Source organism: Mytilus galloprovincialis, chromosome 8 (genome assembly GCF_965363235.1).
Source record: "Mytilus galloprovincialis chromosome 8, xbMytGall1.hap1.1, whole genome shotgun sequence".
NCBI lineage: Eukaryota > Metazoa > Mollusca > Bivalvia > Mytilida > Mytilidae > Mytilus > Mytilus galloprovincialis.
In genome coordinates, this window is record NC_134845.1 from 56564535 (window position 1) to 56585027 (window position 20493).

Consider the following 20493-nt stretch of genomic DNA (forward strand, 5'->3'; position numbering starts at 1 on the left):
GCCTGCGTATGTCACATTTGACCAAAAACTACACATTACCGCTATGGTTGCCATTGATGAAATGACAGTAGAAAATGGTTGTCTAGAACTAGTTTCCGGTCGTCATAAAGAAGGCGTGTTACGTCAGGAGGAAAGTGGTAATATACACCCTGACGTCGTAGAGACAATGGACTGGAAGTCGGCTCCTTGCGAAGCAGGATCTATAATGATTTTTAATGCTTTTGTACCACATAGGTTTGCAAAAAATATGACGAATAAATCTCGCCGGGTATTTTATTTAACTTTTAATGCCGTCAGCGATGGAGGCTACCTTAGAAATGCGTATTATGGTCACAAAAGGAAAATGTTCCCACCAGAAGCGGAAAGAATAAGTGGTGTTGACTATAGTGAAGGTGCTAAAATTTATAATCTTGCAACGCCAATAACAAACAAGAAAGAATAATCTTACAACTGAGATAACAACCTAGAAAGACTAAGCTTGCAATGCAAAAATTGAGTTGTGAGGAATTCGGACGACTAACATTCTTGATGATTTTATTAATATTTGAAAGAAGTCTTTATTAAAAATGAAAGAAAATGATGACGTTGTTTCTTCCCTGACGCAGCTACCGACAAAACAGGAAAACGGGTGGACTCGCTGAATATCTGCTTTGTATGGAACAGCTGTTTGAAGCATTCAGACAGGAAGCTCCAGAAACCTGTTGGATGTAATCTGGTCAGGTACTGCTGACACCTGTTTGGTGCAATCGAACTTGGAGCTGTTCACACTTTCATAATAACCTTTATAATGATGTCTATTATGTTATGCTCTTATCAGTAATCGAATGATGTTAGTTGTTCGACAAAATAAAAGATGGCATGCTGAAAAAAAAATAAAAGTATTAAATACGCCCTTCTGAAGGTACTATTGCTCAAATGTGTGTTTAGCTTATATCTGTAAAATGAATGCATTTAGAGCAAAACTGATGGAATAAACGTGTTAATCAGGCCATCTTTGCTGTGTAATTGTTGTGTTGCTGTTTCTGAATTGTTCAATATAATGGAAATTATGAGTTCTTTGTTATTATCTTAAAAGTTGTCATAGAAAGAAGTTACTTGTTATCAACAACAACTGCTTTTCAAGATTTGATCCGGCGGCCCAGGCGTTAGATCACTTCTAAAAAGTTTTTTTATTTAGAAGTGGAAAACCTGAATGCTTCATACTTTGTATATAGATGCCTAATGTTACGAAATGTTCATTGTCTTTGGCCTCATTTTCATAATTCAGTGACCACTTGCAATAGGTCAACTATATTTGGTGTATGGAAATATTTCATGATGTTCATGTCAGTCTTGCAGGTATTATTTGAATTTGACCTCATTTTCTCAGTTCATTGCTCAGAGATAGGTTTTTGTGATTTTGAATGTTTCACTTAAACTATAAGCAATGGGTGAACTATGTTTATTGTATGGGATGATTGTAAGGTGTATGTCTGTCTGGAAGGTATCATCTGACCTTGACCCCATTCTCATGCTTCATTGGTCAATGTTAAGTATTCATTGTTATATTGTTTCTTAGATACCATAAGCAATAGGTCAACTATATTTGGTGTATTGCATGATTGTAAGGTTACATGTATTTCTTGTTTGGTATTTATCTGACCTTTGCCTTATTTTCTTAGATTATTTTCAGTTTATATCATTCTTGTGTTAAAGCTTTGTATGTAGGACTATAAACATAAAACCAATGGTATGTATAGAAGGAGAGACATTTCATCGTGTTCACCACAGGCCCTTGTGCAAATTACGATTGACATACTTCGGTAGGATTGCTACGGATGATTCCGACAACAAAAGTAGGCGTGTTATACACCATTGTGTAGATAAATCCATTTAGATCTACGACATAACAAGTAATTAAGTGGGGTTGACAACCGAGAAATCGGTATATGACGCAATTTCGCGACCGTCTGACATTTTTCAAAAATGCGAGTTAAACCTAGAGTTATTTAAGGTATATAGGGGTTTTTTTCTGAGACAAGTGCCTGTGGTATTCACTCTTGTCTTTATAATGTACGATTTATGACTCCTCAAGACAATTTTTGAAATCCTTTTTGTTCTGTTGATTTTTGTTATATTTCCAAATAGTTAAATACGTTACAACAAGGATTTATTTTCTATGTATGTCAAAACTCAACAGAATGATCTTTGTTTCTTGTATTACTTTTGCAATATAACCAGATTAAGGTGGACCCAAACCTTGACTAACATTTGTTTGGCTCGTTTAATTTCCAGAACTTCTTTTTCTTAAAATATTTTCTTTCACCCTTTGACACGAGGAGACGTTAATAAAAAAAAAAAACTCATTTTTTTTTTACCTACACTCGAACTTCAACACTATTTTTGATCATTGGGATGCTGACTATATATAGAACGTGATTAAAAGTTCAGCAGATCTTTACAGAGTTATCTCCCTGTAGTGTTATATACCACCTTAAAAGAATTATGAATAATCAAATACTCCATGCAGTGCAGACAAATTAACTTCCTTTCAAAATGAACCAGTCGTCCATTATCTGTACATTGTATGACATATATAAAAAAAATGATACAGAGAACGATCCAGATAAAACCCAATAAAAGACAATTTTCAGTTTGAAATAATCATACATTAGACTGACTGCCATAATAGGGGTCGCGTTTCAGTCATGCTTCAGTGATTCCCTATATATAAACAATTTCCCTCGAAAGGGGGCTGGAATCCCAGCCCTTCCCCCCTCTGGATCCGCCTATGACACATATTGTCAGTATATTTTCAGTACAAATTTTATGTTGAGCGATTCATATAAAGTAAAATGATGTACACATGTGGAAGTTAAATGTCCGCATAAGTTTTGTTTACATAAGCATTGATAAACGACACACGACTTAACATGTGCTCTTGTCTTATAAATGATTCCAAAACTTGGAAACGTGACATTTGAACAAATACTATTCGTCACAATGAAGTTGTTAATTTCACTGGTAAGTTTTACAAGCATTTCGTACTTAAGGTTTAACAGTAAAAAAAACCAGTTGGCAACGGTTTAGAAAGAATTTGACCAACACAATGTCTGAAAATGTTTTACCATATGAAATACAGCAGTTTTTTGGTACGCAAGTATGATCAAATAAAATTCAATTTAGGCTACCAATGCCCGGATGAGATAACGTCCTTATCTGAAAAATATTTCTTTATAATAAGATGACAGCAAGTTCATATTCGAACAATATCTGTATGTTCATGACAGTATTGTTATACTAGTAATTGAGCTGGCTATATCCTAGTTGACTAACAGAACACCAGAAGAGGTATCGACCCAGTGATAGCCAAACAAATTAATAGTACCAAATTTACTGCACTGCATAAGCTTTGAAATTCGATAATATACATTTAATTTATTAAATAATGTTTAAGACACACACATTAAGATGACCTATGAAATATAACCGGACTATAAAACTAAATTGATAAACAATAGAATGGTTGAGCCGATGGCATCGATATTGCACATTTAGACATCGATCGATATTGTACATTTAGACATCGATCGATATTGCACATTTAGACATCGATCGATATTGTATATCTAGACATCGATGCTGTACATTTGTTCATTGATACTTTTTAAAGACTTCTTTTACTTCAGGTGACTAACTAAACTTCAGGACTGCGCATGCCTTTAGTTAAATACATTCTTGTTGACTTGCTAATTCGTTTTCTACGCTGAAAAACTTATTAGACATTTCAACAACTATAACATTCTTCACTCAGTCAATTACCATCTGTTCAATTTATTACAGTGTCTCTTTTGTATCAGTGCCGATGCATTCTTTATAGACCAGCTATTTAGCAACGGCTGCAAATCACCATCACCTGCACAAAACTTTACTAATCAGCAATACAATGGACTATGGTATGAAGTTGGTAAGATGCAGACAGCTGGCGGGGCTGCGTTCGAAAAAGACTGTGTGTGTACTACAATTGATATAAAACCAAAGTCAGGAACAAGTGATTATACTGCCATTAATAGCTGTAGAAAGTTATCCCCAACAGGGAATTTCTTAAATGCAACAGGTATGTTTTGGTCCAACATTCCTTATTTTGTGGATACATGTAGATGATTGTAGATGTTTAAAAATATATACATTGTAGTCTAGATCAAAATGAAGATATAAAAAATCAACAACAAACATGAACAAAAACAATGAAATTTCTTGAAAAGGAATATCACAGCTTGTTTTCGATGATGGGAGTCAACTCTTTTTGATTATTAACTGAAAGTTTGACTTAGTTTGTTTCGCTACGTATGGTCAATGTGTTTGATAAAATTAAGAGGCGCATGGAAGAGTTGATATGAAATGTATCTCTCTCTCCTAGCTCACAAATACCAGTTAATCGTATGTATTATATGATTTTTCTAAAGCCCCTCTCTTTCCCTATCGTCAAATAAAGAAGACATTAACAAAGCCATCCTATATGGAAACTTTACATTAAAATATACACAATCCGCACTAAAAACTGTTGTAAGGCTTGTTTATGTCATCCTCATGGATGCGAGTTTCAAGATGCGACATGCATGAACTTTAAAAGCAAGCAAGGAAACATCAGTCAAATTAAGGGCATGAAAAAAATGCAAAAATAAAATAAAGAATTGAAACACTGTTTTGCGTAATATCTTTCCGATTGCTATACAACTGTCCTTCATGATTTTCCTTCAAAGCTGATTTTTTTTTAATTTTCAGGTACTTTATCTGGAGAGGGTCCATCTGGCCACTGGAAAGAGGGATTTTTTCCCCTTGCCCCAAAAGTAAGTTAAACGACAATCATTAATTATCAAAGCGATGGGGAGACATTATATTTTTTAATAATAACTATATATTATAATATTTTATAGTGAAACAACTTACTGGGTAAAATCATAGAAATTCGTTAAGAAATAAAATCAACAGCAAAAACATTTACTATTTTTTTTTATCAATTTTACACATTTATATACCGTCAAAGTTTGGCCACTATATGTTAACTTTTATATGTTTTTGTACAATTCTGCATTAAAGACAGCCGCTTACAAAAATGAAATAATACTATGTCTGATTGATTGATTGATTGATTGATTGTTGGTTGCCTAACGTCCAGTGGCAAATGATATGGCCGAAACATTCAACACTATTGTCCTATTTCATGGCAGTCAGTTTTTATTGGTGGACGAAGCCGGAGTGTCAGGAGAGAACCACCGAACTTCGGTTTGAAACTGACAATTTTTTCAATTAAGATTGAAGTCGAGTGCACCTGCCACGTGCCGTTACTAATAAAAGACTTGTTTTTAATTTGTAGGCTGACTACACCATAATATACCTTGACGACAACTATGCAATTGAATATGATTGTACGTCAGTATTTGGAGTAACAAACTACTGTATACACATTCTGTCCAGAACACCAACGGCACAAACTGACATGGTTCAAAAGCTGAAGACATTCGCTATAGGACTAGGTTTAAATACTGAGAATTTGGACTACCAAGAAACATTACAAAAGGGATGTTGGTAGAATTTTAGACGTTTTCGTATTGTGTCCTATGAATAAATGTTTCATTGTTATCATAGTTATCACTGTCTGATTTTCTTATTTTTACACAATAAAAAAAAGTCATCATACAAAGCGTATATGTCTTTCTTTATCTGCTTAGTTAGTATGGTATAGTGATAACGCACAATAAAGGGTAATCTTCAAAGAACATGTCTTAACATCTTTAAAACAAAGAAATTAATAGACATATAATATATTATGAAGCAAATACACAATGTTAGTCCACTATCGATAATGAAGTGATAAGAATGTCGCCAGGTAATCAATGATGCTTTTTTTTTACCTGTTGCAAAAAGTAAAATGGTAAATAGTCTAAGGTAGCAATACACAGTTAGGAGTTTAGTTTCGCGTTTCGCATTTTGGCCCCTGTGAATTTTTCAAATAGGAAAGTTATAGTGTAATAAAATTCATTTTTAGACAGCTGAGTACTAATTTAGCCTTCAAAGATGGTTTATAAGAGCATCAAGATTATTTTTTACATGTTTTATGGGCTGTTTTCTGTTTGACAATCCGTATTTTCATAGCTAGACCGGCAATCGCTCCAGAAATTAATGTAATGTTTACAAACACTTTTTTTTACACGAAGTTTTTGACGCAATTTTACAAAAAAATGAGACGAAAGACATATGATTTTCATTGGATTTGCTGAATGATATATGAACATAGTTTCAGAAAAGGTATTACTTCAAGCGATTGAAATTCTACTTTTAGTCAAATTTTGGGGAAATATTTGACATCTTTCCCCCCTTTTTGCAATATTTTATAACAAATAAATGCAGATTGTTGCCATGGATACACCCAAAACAAATTATGTTTTACCATTTTATATACTGGATATAAAATCTATGAAAGATTCTGATTACATACATATGCCCATATATATGACACAAACAGTAAGCTTGATATTGCAAGAGAGCAATGAAAAGGGGATGGTAAAATTTATAAGGGCAAATTTTAATATTTTTTCCTAACTGTTTATTGCTACCTATCTCGGTAGGTCACATTTGTGAAAAGGGAAGGGGATTGTAGTAACGACATAAGGAACATATCCGATATCATCTGTGAAACTGATATTCCATAACGGTCAACCAACTCGTGATGGCGTCCGTAAAATTTACAAAGTGATGATTTCAACTTCCCCATTTGGAACTCTTGGTTTTAAAAGTAAATTCACAATTGGGAAGCTGAAATCATCTCTTTTGTCGTAAAGTTTTGTTATCAACCTACCATATAATGGTTTACTTTTACAAATTGTGGCTTGAATGGAGAGTGTGTTATTGGCACTCATACCACATCTTCTTATATCTAGTCTCTAGATAAACATTCTTAGTTATTCATCTATATATTAACTTTTAACATAACTCTGGCTTTCAAAAATTTATCTTTATGAGATTTTGATGAAGGTAAGTGCTTCCGACGCATATAATTGGTAGAGCGTTATTTCAAATTTTATTCCGCTACATGTACGTTTAGGCAATACATTATGTACATGTACATATTATCATAACTTTCCTTGTGAGAACCAATTGCGTCCCTTTAATTAAAGATCAGTTCCTGCATTGTGATGAATCGCAGTGTACGGCTAAACTCTGAAAGTATGTGTTTCAACTGGATATAATTTAATTATGTGCACATCCTCGGCACGTAAGGATACCAGGTAGAATTATTTTGGGATTGTGCATTATAAAAAAATAAGTTAGATGGTACTAGCACAGATCTTGAAAACTTTATTACGATTTCGATTGTTTGTTGAGGGCAATATTGCATCAATTGCTTGAGTAATTGGTGGTCTGCTGAAAGTCATTTGGTGATCGGAATATACGATTGTGACCACAGTGTGGCTTTATTTGCTTCCATTCTTTTTTTATTTCTGAACAGTAAAAAAAGCGTTTATTGCATATGATGTCATACTTTTGAATAAGAAAATAAGAGGTACATTGCGTATTTTTTGTTTTTGGTAATGTTTGTGTTTTTTGGGTTTTTTTTTGTGTGCAGCAAAATATCAAGTATTAGACTAGTATCTTCAAATGACATAAAATAGACTTTCACACATCATTCAAAAATATTTCGAGGTCAGATGGTTGTGGCTGAGATTCTGGATCCGCGACTCAGTCATTGTATATCATCTCTGGAATATAAAATACAATTACAACAACCAAATATTATTGACTCAATATTAGATTATTGGTTCCTCTCAAACTTACCTAATCACAAACTACTACAAAGAAAACGGTACTATTACATTTTCCCAGCATTAGGTTGGCCTTTTGTGTACCAAAAGACAGGTGAAGGAAGTCGAATTAGGAGCGCTGTGATTGGATGTATTGTGACGTAAAATTGTGCTTTATATTGTTTTTGTTTAATTTATAAATATATTGTATAGTTTATTGATGCTCTAAATTATATAAGAAGTTTTGAAATGACTTTTGGACAAACTATGTTGTAAACTATCCATCTAACTATTCCTGATATTATTATAGATTATTGGTATCAATATTCTGTTATAAAGAATGGAAATTGAGTTTCTCAATTCCATAAAGACTGTTATATAATTTATTAGTCAGTACAAGTTAAAGATAAACAAATTTATAACAATTTATATCATAATGAAAATCTAATAATGTATTCTGGGACAAATAGCAGATGCGACATAAGGTTAATTAGTTTCTGGTTACTTGATGGTCAAGTATTGTACACACATAAGATTAATAATAATTAAACAATTATCGTAAACATCTGGTTGTTTTGGCAATACTTCGAAATTCTATCAGTAGTGGTCACGACATCAAAGATAATTTGATAATCAGTAATTACAATAAAGTCTATAAAAGCCTAGGTTTACAATTTCTGTTCAAATTCGAACACTTATTGTATTCTAGGTAAGTTTGGAATAATTTGAAATACACTATTTATTCTTAAGATCATTTCTAATAGTTAAATTTATTTATTTTTCATTAAAGAAGGATTTAGATCATAAGTACTGTATTCATAATAACTGTTTTATTATATTAAGAAGAATTAAAAATGTAAGTTTCATTTTTATTAATGTTTCAATTTACAAATACTTTTGGAAAAAACAATGTATCAAATAATAACTTATGTTGTAATGTCTTAACTTTATTCTTCATTAAAAAATTCGAACACTTATTGTATTCTAGATTTCCCGGTTGTCGATTCCGGCCTGTCTCTACAGCTACAGCAATGCCTTAAACCATCATAGGCATTGTCCACGGCTAGTTTCCCCCAACATGTAAAGACTCAACATCAGCTCTCACAGATGTAGTTCGTCTGTCGAGAGTCTGAGGGGAAAGAACAATAAGCAGAACATGCTACAATACGAGAACAGCAACAACATTAACATTTATCATATCTTTGACACCATTTAATATTTATTACAATAAATGGTGGTGGACCTTAAAAGCTGACACCGGACATCTTTTGGAGATGAAAAATTGAAAAACAAGAGACCATGCAACATACGCAAAAGTCAGATACGTCATTTTCAAATATATACAGTTGGACACCATTATCTAACCTTTGGAAAATATCTTTTTGATTGTAATCAGTGATGACTTTTTTTTGTGACATTAATGAAAATACATGATAATGCAACGATTGTAACAATTTATATGATACCAAAGAACATCATGAGCGCTCCGGAACATTATAATGCATTATTGTCAAAGACATCAAGCACAGTTATCATCATTTGTGACACTTGTAACGATTAAGTTGTATTGTTGTGTGTTTCTGTTATAACATATATTGTCATCAACTGTGAGTAAAATAAGAATGAAAAATTTAATTCATATAAAAAAATAAATCTTTGTTTAGAATTTTAGGCTATGAAACAAAATGTTCACTTTCATATTCATTAATCGTATATTGTTTCATATCTTTAAATTTGAAAGCAACAATTTACACTAAAATTTAAAAAAAAAATAAAAAAAAATATTTTTGATGAAATGTTGTATTAAGTTTAATCATAAAAACCATTTTAACATTGAATAACTTTGCAGAATGATAATAATTCAAGCACGCGTTCGTTTGTTGTTCAAACGGTTGTCAATTATTAATTTGCCTATAATCATTTCTAAGTAAAATTTCACTTCATTCTTAGGGCTAAATGTATATAATAATACATTACATTTCCCAAAGCCAGCAAGTGGAATATTTGGAACAAGAATAGAAAACGTCTTGTTGCCATAATATAAAAGTCAAATAGAATATATATAATAATCATAGATGTAAAACGAATGATAAACAAATAAATAGATAAAAGCGCACATAAATGTCAGATAATGGCTACCTAAAGCAGGGACGCCTCGGTTGCCCGTCAGTAGGGTTGAAAAAGGTTGCCCGTCAGTAGGGTTGGAAAAAAGAGTTCGTAAGCAGTGGGTACCTCAGAAGAAGGAACGCCACGAACGGATTTAAATGTTTACTTAGAAATTGTAAAAAGGTGATATTTTCTGTTCAAGGTTTTTACTTCAATGATTTACTTGATGGTCAAGTATTGTACACACATAAGATTAATAATAATTAAACAATTATCGTAAACATCTGGTTGTTTTGGCAATACTTCGAAATTCTATCAGTATTGGTCACGACATCAAAGATAATTTGATAATCAGTAATTACAATAAAGTCTATAAAAGCCTAGGTTTACAATTTCTGTTCAAATTCGAACACTTATTGTATTCTAGGTAAGTTTGGAATAATTTGAAATACACTATTTATTCTTAAGATCATTTCTAATAGTTAAATTTATTTATTTTTCATTAAAGAAGGTTTTTAGATCATAAGTACTGTATTCATAATAACTGTTTTATTATATTAAGAAGAATTAAAAATGTAAGTTTCATTTTTATTAATGTTTCAATTTACAAATACTTTGGAAAAAACAATGTATCAAATAATAACTTATATTGTAATGTCTTAACTTTATTCTTCATTAAAAAATTCGAACACTTATTGTATTCTAGCTTTTCCTGTTGCTGATTCCGGCCTATCTACCAATTGATTGTGAGTTTGTTTCCCCCTTATTGTGACATACGTCAATACTTTAGCACGGATTACAAAACACGGTAACAATTGTCACAATAGAAGTATGGGTACAATATATTTTTTTAATTTATCTATGAATAACTGCAGTGTGTATATTTACAAATATATAAATTTTGAAACGTATTGAAAAATTTTCTAGCGAATTATTCGAAAAGACTTCTAAAATTTCATAAATTTTGTGTAAAATGACGGTGGGCATGGATAACATAAACAAGTTCCGTTGGAAGTTGGTCATGATACTATTTGGCTTCAATTTTTAAAACAGAATAATAAAGTACTAACACCGCACATAACTGTTTTATCCAAGTTTTTATTATAAAAAATAGTATATTTGGAAAATGTTAGTATTGTCGCCTACGGCAGAATAAATAGTACCGTTTTCCCTTCAATGTTGATTTTAATGCCATGAACGCCACTGTTAACAGAAAAGTACGTTAAGTGTCGCCTCTGCGATTTCGGTTATGGTGTGTGTCTGAGAGAGAAAAATATGCTTGCTCTTTTTTGTTTGTTTAGTTATTCGTCGCGATCTTTTAATATATACATGTAAGAACTATAGTTTGTCGTAAAGTAGCAGGAATATTATAAGCAATCTCTATTGATCCGAATGACCCTTATCGGCTTCCGTAATGGGTTGACATTTGAATAAAAAAGATTAATAATCTCTATAGTGAACTGTTTTGCATTTTCGGCAGTCATCGATGGCCTGTTTTTAAATTTGGAAATGCCTCTATCAGATCTAGATTTATAGAAATATTCTTTTAATACAAATTTCAGAGAATCACAGACAGTTTGATTAATATAAAAAGACTAAGAAACATATACACAGAAAACCAAAGATTAGAAGCAACAACAAAAATACAAAAACGGGGGAATTCATGAAAGTTTTACACTTTTTCAACATGAAATGTGGGGAATCATAACCGATGGTATGGCATTATATAATAGCATGAAGGATAGATCGATGCTATTCAAGCACAATCTTAGAATCCGTGTTCAGTAAATGTTAAAAAGGAAAAGACTATTTAACTTACTTCCAGGGGGGGGGGGGGGGTATGTTTTTTTTCCTAAAAAATTATTCTCATCCCCAATTTATAGTGTTAAACATCGAAAAAAAAAATTATTCGCATCAAAAAACTAAATAAATGTGTTCGTGCTTTCGCGGAAAAGAATTCTGACTATTTTTGACTAAGGGAAAGAAACAGACCCAAACCCCTCCTTGAAGTTAAATGGTTGTTCCCTAAAGCGCATTTATAATAAGTATACACGTACACGTGTTATAGCTACTCAACATAGTAGAAAGTCATAATACAAATTATAGTGCGTATAAATACAATTGTATACATAACACTTTATGCTCTCAAACTTCGTACTTTATTTGGCCTTTTTAAATTAACTCTTTTTGATTCCAGCGTCACTGATAAGTCTTTTGTAGACGAAACGCGCGTCTGGCGTATATACTAAATTTAGTCCTGGTATCTATGATGAGTTTATTTATAGCTACAACTAATGAAATAATTTAACACTACACATTATTTTACTGAGGGGAAGACCATTTGATTTTCTGTGTGAGGGGGGAGTATGAATCCTTACTTCTCGTTATGTTGCCCTTTTTTAAAACTTTTGTACGAAATTTTTTCCTGGATATTGTTTGGAAGAATTATCATTTTCATTCTGTTTAAGACATTTTCAGTTCTTAACAGCATAGGAATTTCATTTTAAAAATCTCCCATTCCCTCGAAAATTAAATGGTGCTCCCCGTTTTAAAAACATTTTTTAGCAAAACGGAATATCTTGAAGACGTTTTCATTACCAAGACATGGTCTTCCAACGTGATCAATCGCGTTCTAAATGTAGCTAATTCAAAATAAAATTTGTCAACATTGACCCCGGAACTCTTTCTTATCTGTCTATAAAGTTTATGCAATCTAAAGTAAGTAGGATAAGCCACGTTTGAACAACTAAGTAGATACCAAAATGGAGATCTTTAGATCCGTCCTAATTATTTTTGGTAAGTATATTTCTGTAACTATTTTTTTCTAAAAATGCTGCTTTTCTTACAAAACTGATAGGACAACGCTTTCTTAATTCTTTACATAAAGATAAAATAACAGCTGGTTCTTTGGTATTTATGATTCACGAACTTCCATGTACGACAGTTGACGCCATACTAAAGACTGGAGTCAGTAGATAGATAGATATAAGAAGATGTGGTTAAAGTAACGGTTTCTACACTGACTAGTAATTTTTGGGGCCCTTTATACATATAGCTTGCTGTTCGGCGTGAGCCAAGGCTCCATATGTGAGCCAGAGGTCCGTGTTGAAGACCGTACTTTGACCTTTCATGGTTTACTTTTATAAATTGTGTCTTGGATTGAAAGTTGTCTCATTGGCACTCATACCACATCTGCTTATATCCCTTATAGGTCAAAGTACGGTCTTCAACACAGATCCTTGGATCACACTGAACATAACGCTATAAAGAGTCACAATTACTAGTGTAAACTCATTCAAACAATGGTTAATCTATATAGAAAGCGAGAAACGACAAACCCTTATGAACCACATCAACAAACAACAACCACTGAACATTAGGTGCCCGACTTCGAACACTTGCAAACGAATGTAGCGGATTAAATCATTTCAATAGGTACCAACCTTCACCCTTACCCGAATCAATAGTGTATACGTAACATCACAACATAGAAAGACACACTATAAGATATAAATTGAAATGGCTTAATTCAATCAAAAGACATATATATTGACAAAAACAAGTGAACGTACACTGAACGAATAAATTTGATCTATGACACATTGTAAAGAAAAAAATAATAAAATAAGGGTCGAGATACCTTATACATGAATGGTGGTATTATTTAACATACTTCGTGTAGATAGTGACACACTCTCTACACCTCAACCCATGGCCATTAAGGGTTTCGTAGGCGGAAAGCTGATGAAAGGCAAAATGTCTGCCACTACCCATTATACCTATATTTTCAATACATGTAGCAGTCGAAATTTCTGCTCTTCATCTCGGTAGAAACACATTGCACAACCTATATATTATGATTGCATTCTTTTGTAAAAATTTATGCGTGTCATATTTCCCACTGGACGGTATATGCGTTTAATCAAACAGCAGGTTAGATTATTTTTTAAATCAGTTAAACCGAAATTGTCATTCTGCACCAACATAACATAAAATTAGTGTAGGGTCAATGATCAGTGTACCTTATCAGATTGTAGAAACTTTATTGTAATGAATTAGTAAAACAAGATTTTTTTTAACATTTTACAATTTGTTGTTATGTTAAAAGTTTCACTTAAAAAAAACATATGCAATTATGATTATTTTATTTTCTTCAATGTATAATTGATTGAACAGAATGATAGAACAATGACACACTTTAGTCAATATGTCGAAATTGGTATATTTAACAACAAAAGCGCAATTTCACATTATTGTTGTAATGTTTTTTTTTTAAAAAACACTTAAAAAAGTATGTGAAAATATAGGACTAGCTGTTTTACAAGATGTCTATACGTTATAAACTTCACACGATCTAGACCCTGCTTAAAGACGACAATATCTTACAAAACGCAGTCTTATCTATATAAGTGTACGTAAATTAAAATTGTCTGGTTTTCAATGATATCAAATTTTATGGAACAAATATAGGTCATAAATTGGAACATCTTTATCCATTTCCATTAAAACGAAATCAAAATGATTATAACTGTAAACTGACTCATGAAGCAAAGCCAAATATTTCATGATACATTGATGAGTGCTTTACTGAAACTAGCTCATGAAGTAAATATTCAGAAATGTAACTTTGATTTAAAAAAATGTGAGCCGTCTTTAAATTATGAATTTTACTTATTGTTTTAATTCCTCGAGTTTACTGATACCACAGACTAACTTTCTTTTTCGATACATGTTCCTTTGTATATTTTTTTTTAATTATTCGACGGATTGAACCCCCCCCCCCTTCCCCCACGCCCCTTTATTCTTTAACATACACATGTGCCTGTCACATGACAGAACCTCGTAATTGGTGGTATGGAGTAATAAGTTTATACTGTTATCCATTAATTAAAGGATATTGTTTGTTTGAAGATGAACCTTTTTTTATAATATTCTTTAAAGTCCATCCCAAAGTAAGACATGTGATATGGACACTCACTATTGGGCATGACCTTATGTTGCTCTCATGATTTTGATTTCTTGTATTTCTGAATTGCTGTTTCATTGGCGTATATATATATGTATAGTTAAAGAAATGTGACAAGAAAAAATTAACGAAAATGAAATATAACACTTACACAAACTCACAAGGTCCATCAAACAAAATATTATTTTAAAATGTGGACTGACAAAATTTAACGTAGTATTTATAAGATTAATTGGTTTAGGGAGCTACCATTTGATTTTTATGGGGGGGGGGAGGGGGGGGCCTAGGATGAAAAATTTTGTCCTGCATTTTGTTTTAGTTGTAATCTCTGTCCTGCATTTTTATTTTTCACTCTATTCGGTCCTGCCTATTTTTTTATTAGTTTGTCCTGACTTTTTTTCATAAATTGTCATCCTGCCTTTTTTTTTTTTGCAAAGTGTCTCATTCTGCCTTTTTTTTACTCAGAACTCCTGTCCTGCCTATTTTTTTCAAATTTCATCCTAGCCGAGTTTTCAATCACTTTCGTTGATTTACATATTGCTATAATGAAACATGTTGTGTTTTCCTTCACAATACCAAACAATGTGTTATCAAATACTAGTATAAATATGATAATTTATATGCTGTGTTATGTTATGTTTGTTTCTAAACAGGTTTGACATGTGTTCTGGCGGTCATACCAGAACCCGAAAATTATACAAAAGAGAAGGCCAAAGAGAGAACAGAAAGGGCAGCAAGTACGTATGAGCTTATTATTTGTAAAAAGAAATACTTTAAATTAAACTATGAAATGTGAAAATGAAAGCGTAAAGATGTACCTGTATAATTGATTTTGTTAGATTTCTACCGAGAAAACACCGTCACATGTAGAAAGACATCAACATTATAAGTTGCTAACAAATACCCTCTTATTTGGTTGAATCTAGTCGAACCTTGTAAATATTAACAACCTAGATTATTTTGTAACAGCCAAACGAAATACGGCATTGTGTGTATTAATCCAACACCTCTCTGCGGATTCATGGGGATCCCATTGGGCCCGCACCCCTTTTGTGGAAAAAGAATTTTGATTATGTAGAGAATCACTGAAGCATGCCTGGAGCGGGACCGTCTTAGTCAGTATCCTCCCCATCCCCTTTAGGAAAATTTCTTAAGATCAAGGTTATATATATATATGTATATTTACCTGAGTGTATACTATCGTTTGCATAATGTCGACTTCTTTTTCTGTGTAGTGAGATATGGATAGCATGATATAAACAAAATGTAGTTGAAAATAAATTTTATTTTTAGCTATTGGTCCAACATGTTATAACTGTCAGAGTATATCTGATCCTATGCAATGTTCATCAACAAAACAATGTGCAATAGACGAGGTAAGTAAATGTAGACTTTATAAGAAGAGAAATTATAGCGCTGTTCATTTGTTTTTTGTTTTGTTTTTGTGTTGTCCAAGTACTGATTTTGTGTTATTGATGTCATATTCAACTACTTCTATGTAGTCCAATGTAACGAATTAGAATACAATTTTTTTCTTAAGGTTTATCTGTCACGGCATATATGTTTCTTCATAATATAAGTTCCAAAAAGGAAATTATATTCTGGAATATTATTTCCACAGGAATAAATATTACAGTATATGTTCCTAACGGAATAAATGGTATAGAATATTTGTTCCAACAGGAATAGATATTATGACAATATTTATAACAAAGTTTCCATTGGAACTTCTGTTAGGCGGAACAAATATTCGTTGACATATCATGCTTATGTTTGAAATGCATTTTAAAAATACCAAGTACTTCAAATAACTTTAACTTTAACTTATATATGATGATATTTTTTATATTGTTACGAATGTGTTACATTAAAAAAGCATAAAGTAAGTTTTTATTGTTTGTATTTATTAACATTTAAGCCCAGTATATTCTCATAATAGATTTTTTCAAAGACTATTCTCTAACAGGGTCACATTCAGTCATTCTGAAATAGAAAAATAATCTCAATTAAATGTAATTGCACATACATTTATAATTGATAATCCAAGTGATATATTTTAATGCTTTAAAGTAAATGGTTCGTTTTATGAATCACCAGTATATGCAATAAACAACGCCTCTACCAATTACCACGTATCTTGAATACAGTGACGTTCTCGTAGTACAACATATTTCTTACATATTTCTGATTGGTCAATTTGCAAATGTCGATCGACTGATTATCTCTCGGTTTAATGTGTTTTGGTTTTCTTGCTTTATGCAAAACATTGGTATAAGAATAGAAAGTCTTTTAAAATAACACTTGATAAAGTACTAATATGTAAACTATCTATGCACGACATTTACGACACTTTGTCACTGTTGAAAATTAGAAATAGATGAGAAAAAATTAATAGCAGATAAACAAACAAATCTCAAAAATGAAAACTTACGATTTAAGTCTTTTGCAAACGAAGAGTATAATCACAAACATCAGAATGAATGCAAGGAAAATGCCAACAGCGATGCAAATTATTCTCCAAGGTGACTCTGTAAAGGCAGTATTAAAAAATATATAATTATTTGAAATGTATATTTTTTGGCATCTACAAAAGGTAAAATAAATCTATAATTTCAAAGTGCGCTAAATACCATTCTGACTGCCGTTAATCAGAATATGTTAGGTTTTTGTACACATCTAGTTTACATCTAGTAGGAGGGTAAGTAATAATCGTGCATTTACAGATAACTTTTCCGATTTACAAAAACAATAATCAGATGAAAGATGTAATTTATAAATTACAGTAAATAGGTTTTTTTTTCTATCTGACACATTATAATGTATGCATAATGTGATATTTTGAAATGAATTAAAACGCAGTTTAAAATCGCAATAAACATTAATATTATTTTATTCAAAACTGCGCTTCTTATGAAATGATTTGCTTTTTTGTACCCAAATGAAATAACGCAATAAAAATTACGATTGAATATTGTTCACTTGTTGTGTTTTTACTAAATGTCATGCTTTTCTATCGTTATAAATATAAAAGTGCCATGAAATGAAAATATTTAAAAAAAAAAAAAAGCCTAACTGCAATGCTGATTACACAAATTCATTTACCTATACAAAAATATGAAGGGTTCAGGAAGATTGACTTAATGCAAACAAGATAATTGAAAGTTTGATGCAAAGGGGCATTAACAGAACGCTCGACATCGTCTTCTTAAAACTAATCAGGAATGAATTTATTAATAACAAATACATCTTACTTCTTTGAACAGTTCTGAGGAGCCCCGGTCGGGTTAGTGTAGTATTTGTTGTAGTCATAATGTATAGAAACTTGATGGTCGGTATTGTATTTGGAGTTTGTCGTCTTGTATAGGAGCCGTCTGCACTTGTTGAACCCAGTATTGTCGTTACCAGGTTTGCTGATTTGGTCATGGGCGTTGTATAAGTCATAACTGTTGTCGCTTTTGTTTGTTTTATGGAAAACAAAGATTTTGAAGAATTCACAGGGGTTGCTCTCGTTAATGCTTTTAAAAACATTTAAGAGTAGAAATCATTGCACAAATGGGACTAAACGAAAAGAAAATTAAACTACTGCACACTAACAATTTCTCCCTTTGGAAAATATTATGTAAGCAAACAACACAGCAGTAAATCACATTAAAGATTTTTTTTTTAAACTTCGTTCCTTCTTTTATCTTGAATGAATGGCATGGTCGTCTATCTTCAGTTCAAAAAGTATAAACACTATATGTGTTAAAAGTTTTATGTTTAACTTGTTATTAACTAGTCGCATTCTATGTTTGTATTTAATCATCTAATGCTTCTATACGATGCAATAATGTATTTCAAATTTAAAGTCTGAATTCGAATATAGGACATATTATGGCAGATGGTATATTAATGCCTGATGGAACCTATGATATTAATACATACGACCTCTATGTTGACATCTGTCGCCATGATACGATGCTGTACAGAAACAAGTTTTGTTAGATCCAACCATGCTGCAAGTTCCTCCATTCTCACAGTATTTAGCTGGTGGACATGCATCTACAAATGATACAGCACTTAAGTGTGTCTCACTGTTTTATCCCTATTTTATAGAGTTTTTTCATTTAAATAATAATAATTTTGCAATGAAAACCAGATTATCTTTTTAAAAATGAATTTTGAAATGCAAGTTCTAAAGACATAAGTTTTAAGGCAAAATTGATGTTTGATACATGCAACCTTCCTTGTTTCTCTGCATTTTCTTATCATAATCTCGATTTGAAAATAATATCACAATTTATTTATTTTAATTTGCTCAACATTTTTAGGAAACGTTAGGAAACTTGGTCCTGGTATATTGCAAGACAAAACGATGTTCATACAATTAGTCAATATCTTACCACAACAGTTACCAAAATATCCCTTGTCGCATTTACATTTCCCAGATCCAAGGACACCATTCACACAACGTGGTGTGCATGGATCTCTTATTATCAAATCTTCATCCGTTATATTACAGGATTTGTAATACTCAGCTTTGTGTATATTCCCACAACACCGCAAAGTGTATCTCTTTCTGAACATATTACAATCATATCCAAAACATTTTGTCCATGGCATTTGTATTGTGGTTTCACAAAGATTAATTCCACTTCCACATTCATTCAAAGTTTCAGAAACATTGATAACTAGAGGCTCTAAAGAGCCTGTGTCGCTCACCTTGGTATATATGTGAATATTAAACAAAAGAAGCAGATAGATTCATGACAAAATTGTGTTTTGGTGGTGGTGATGTGTTTGTACATCTTACTTTACTGAACATTCTTGCTGCTTACAATTATCTCTATCTATAATGAACTTCGCCCAGTAGTTTCAGTGGAAAATGTTAGTAAAAAATTACAAATTTTATGAAAATTGTTCAAAATGACTATAAAGGACAATAACTCATTAGGGGTCAATTGACCATTTCAGTCATGTTGACTTATTTGTAAATCTTACTTTTCTGAACATTATTGCTGTGAACAGGTTATCTCTATTGATAATAGTATTCAAGATAATAACCAAAAACAGCAAAAGTTCCTTAAAATTACCAATTTAGGGGCAGCAACCCAACAACGGGTTGTCCGATTCATCTGAAAATTTAAGGGCAGATAGATTTTGACCTGATAAACAATTTTACCCATGTCAGATTTGCTCTAAATGCTTTGGTTTTTGAGTTATAAGCCAAAAACTGCATTTTACCCCTATGTTTTATTTTTAGCCGTAGCGACCATCTTGGTTGGATGGCCGGGTCACCGGACACATTTTTTAAACTAAATACCCCAAAAATGATTGTGGCCAAGTTTGGATTAATTTTACCCAGTAGTTTCAGAGGAGAAGATTTTTTATAAAAGATTACTAAGATTTACGAAAAATGGTTAAAAATTGACTATAAAGGGCAATAACTCCTAAAAGGGTCAACTGACCATTTCGGTCATGTTGACTTATTTGTAAATCTTACTTTGCTGAACATTATTGCTGTTTACAGTTTATCTCTATCTATAATAATATTCAAGAAAATAACCCCAAAACAGTAAAATTTCCATAAAATTACCAATTCAGGGGCAGCAACCCAACAACAGGTTGTCCGATTCATCTGAAAATTTCAGAGCAGATAGA

The 20493-nt window shown here is 32.0% G+C and overlaps 2 protein-coding genes across 2 annotated transcripts in view; both read left to right on the forward strand.

The window, feature by feature from the left end:
• Positions 1-2887: 2887 nt before the first annotated feature.
• LOC143043404 (apolipoprotein D-like) lies at positions 2888-5686 on the forward strand. Its single transcript, XM_076215723.1, has 4 exons — positions 2888-3003; positions 3823-4096; positions 4765-4829; positions 5357-5686. The coding sequence occupies exons 1-4, from the start codon at positions 2932-2934 to the stop codon at positions 5570-5572; spliced, it is 627 nt and encodes a 208-aa protein (XP_076071838.1). The 5' UTR covers positions 2888-2931; the 3' UTR covers positions 5573-5686.
• A 6867-nt stretch (positions 5687-12553) lies between these two features.
• Positions 12554-20493, forward strand: part of LOC143042250 (low-density lipoprotein receptor-related protein 2-like) — a 34764-nt gene continuing 26824 nt past the window's right edge. Inside the window, exons 1-3 of the mRNA XM_076214511.1 lie at positions 12554-12683; positions 15507-15590; positions 16147-16229. Of these exons, the coding sequence (XP_076070626.1) occupies positions 12650-12683; positions 15507-15590; positions 16147-16229 (201 nt within the window). The 5' untranslated portion in view covers positions 12554-12649. The remainder of the gene's footprint in view (positions 12684-15506; positions 15591-16146; positions 16230-20493) is intronic.

Coding starts and splice junctions, on each gene's coding strand:
- LOC143043404 (XM_076215723.1), top strand. CDS start 2,932: ATGATTCCAAAACTTGGAAACGTGACATTTGAACAAATACTATTCGTC. Junction 3,004..3,822: donor TGAAGTTGTTAATTTCACTG/GTAAGTTTTACA, acceptor AATTTATTACAG/TGTCTCTTTTGTATCAGTGC. Junction 4,097..4,764: donor GAATTTCTTAAATGCAACAG/GTATGTTTTGGT, acceptor TTTAATTTTCAG/GTACTTTATCTGGAGAGGGT.